We start from the raw sequence: 448 nt of genomic DNA, 5'->3' as shown, positions 1-448 counted from the left end.
TGCGCTAACCAGATCAACGCCCAAGCCAGAGTCGCCTCCGGCACTGTAGCCTGGCAGCTTCGCAGCGGACACCATGCACACCATAGCAAGCATAGAAACGCCTCGCAGCTGTTGGCAAAACCGTGAGACAGACCATTATTTTGAGTGCACACACAGGAAGACAATATATTTAAAGATATAAAATTACTTTTATGAATAGAATTGACATGATTGATTTCTTTTCTCACCATATTCATGGTTGATAATATAGCTTTGCTTTTGAATGGGGGGAAATATTAAACACAAATTATGAAGTGTAACACTGCCTGAACTCAGCCAGGTATTTATGCTTGTACTTTTGGCACAAGGTCAAGCAGATGCAAGATTTCACTCTTTATTGTTTTTCTTACATCTTTGAGTGGCTACGACAAAGACTAGTATCTTGTTACTATGTAATTACCTCTTTCAG

At 40.2% G+C, this 448-nt stretch overlaps 1 protein-coding gene across 1 annotated transcript in view; it reads right to left on the bottom strand.

Annotated features, from left to right (window-relative positions):
* The window catches only part of LOC119588422, a 687-nt gene extending 451 nt beyond the window's left edge, over nt 1–236 (bottom strand). Inside the window, exons 1-2 of the mRNA XM_037937095.1 lie at nt 228–236; nt 1–108 (exon numbers count right to left, since the gene is read on the bottom strand). The exon at nt 1–108 is cut by the window's left edge and continues 451 nt beyond it. Coding sequence (XP_037793023.1) covers nt 1–108; nt 228–236 — 117 coding nt within the window. The remainder of the gene's footprint in view (nt 109–227) is intronic.
* Nucleotides 237–448: the final 212 nt, after the last annotated feature.

Source organism: Penaeus monodon, chromosome 23 (assembly GCF_015228065.2).
Source record: "Penaeus monodon isolate SGIC_2016 chromosome 23, NSTDA_Pmon_1, whole genome shotgun sequence".
Taxonomy (NCBI): domain Eukaryota; kingdom Metazoa; phylum Arthropoda; class Malacostraca; order Decapoda; family Penaeidae; genus Penaeus; species Penaeus monodon.
Note: the sequence above shows the minus strand (reverse complement) of the source record. Positions and strands in the feature narration are given on the sequence as shown.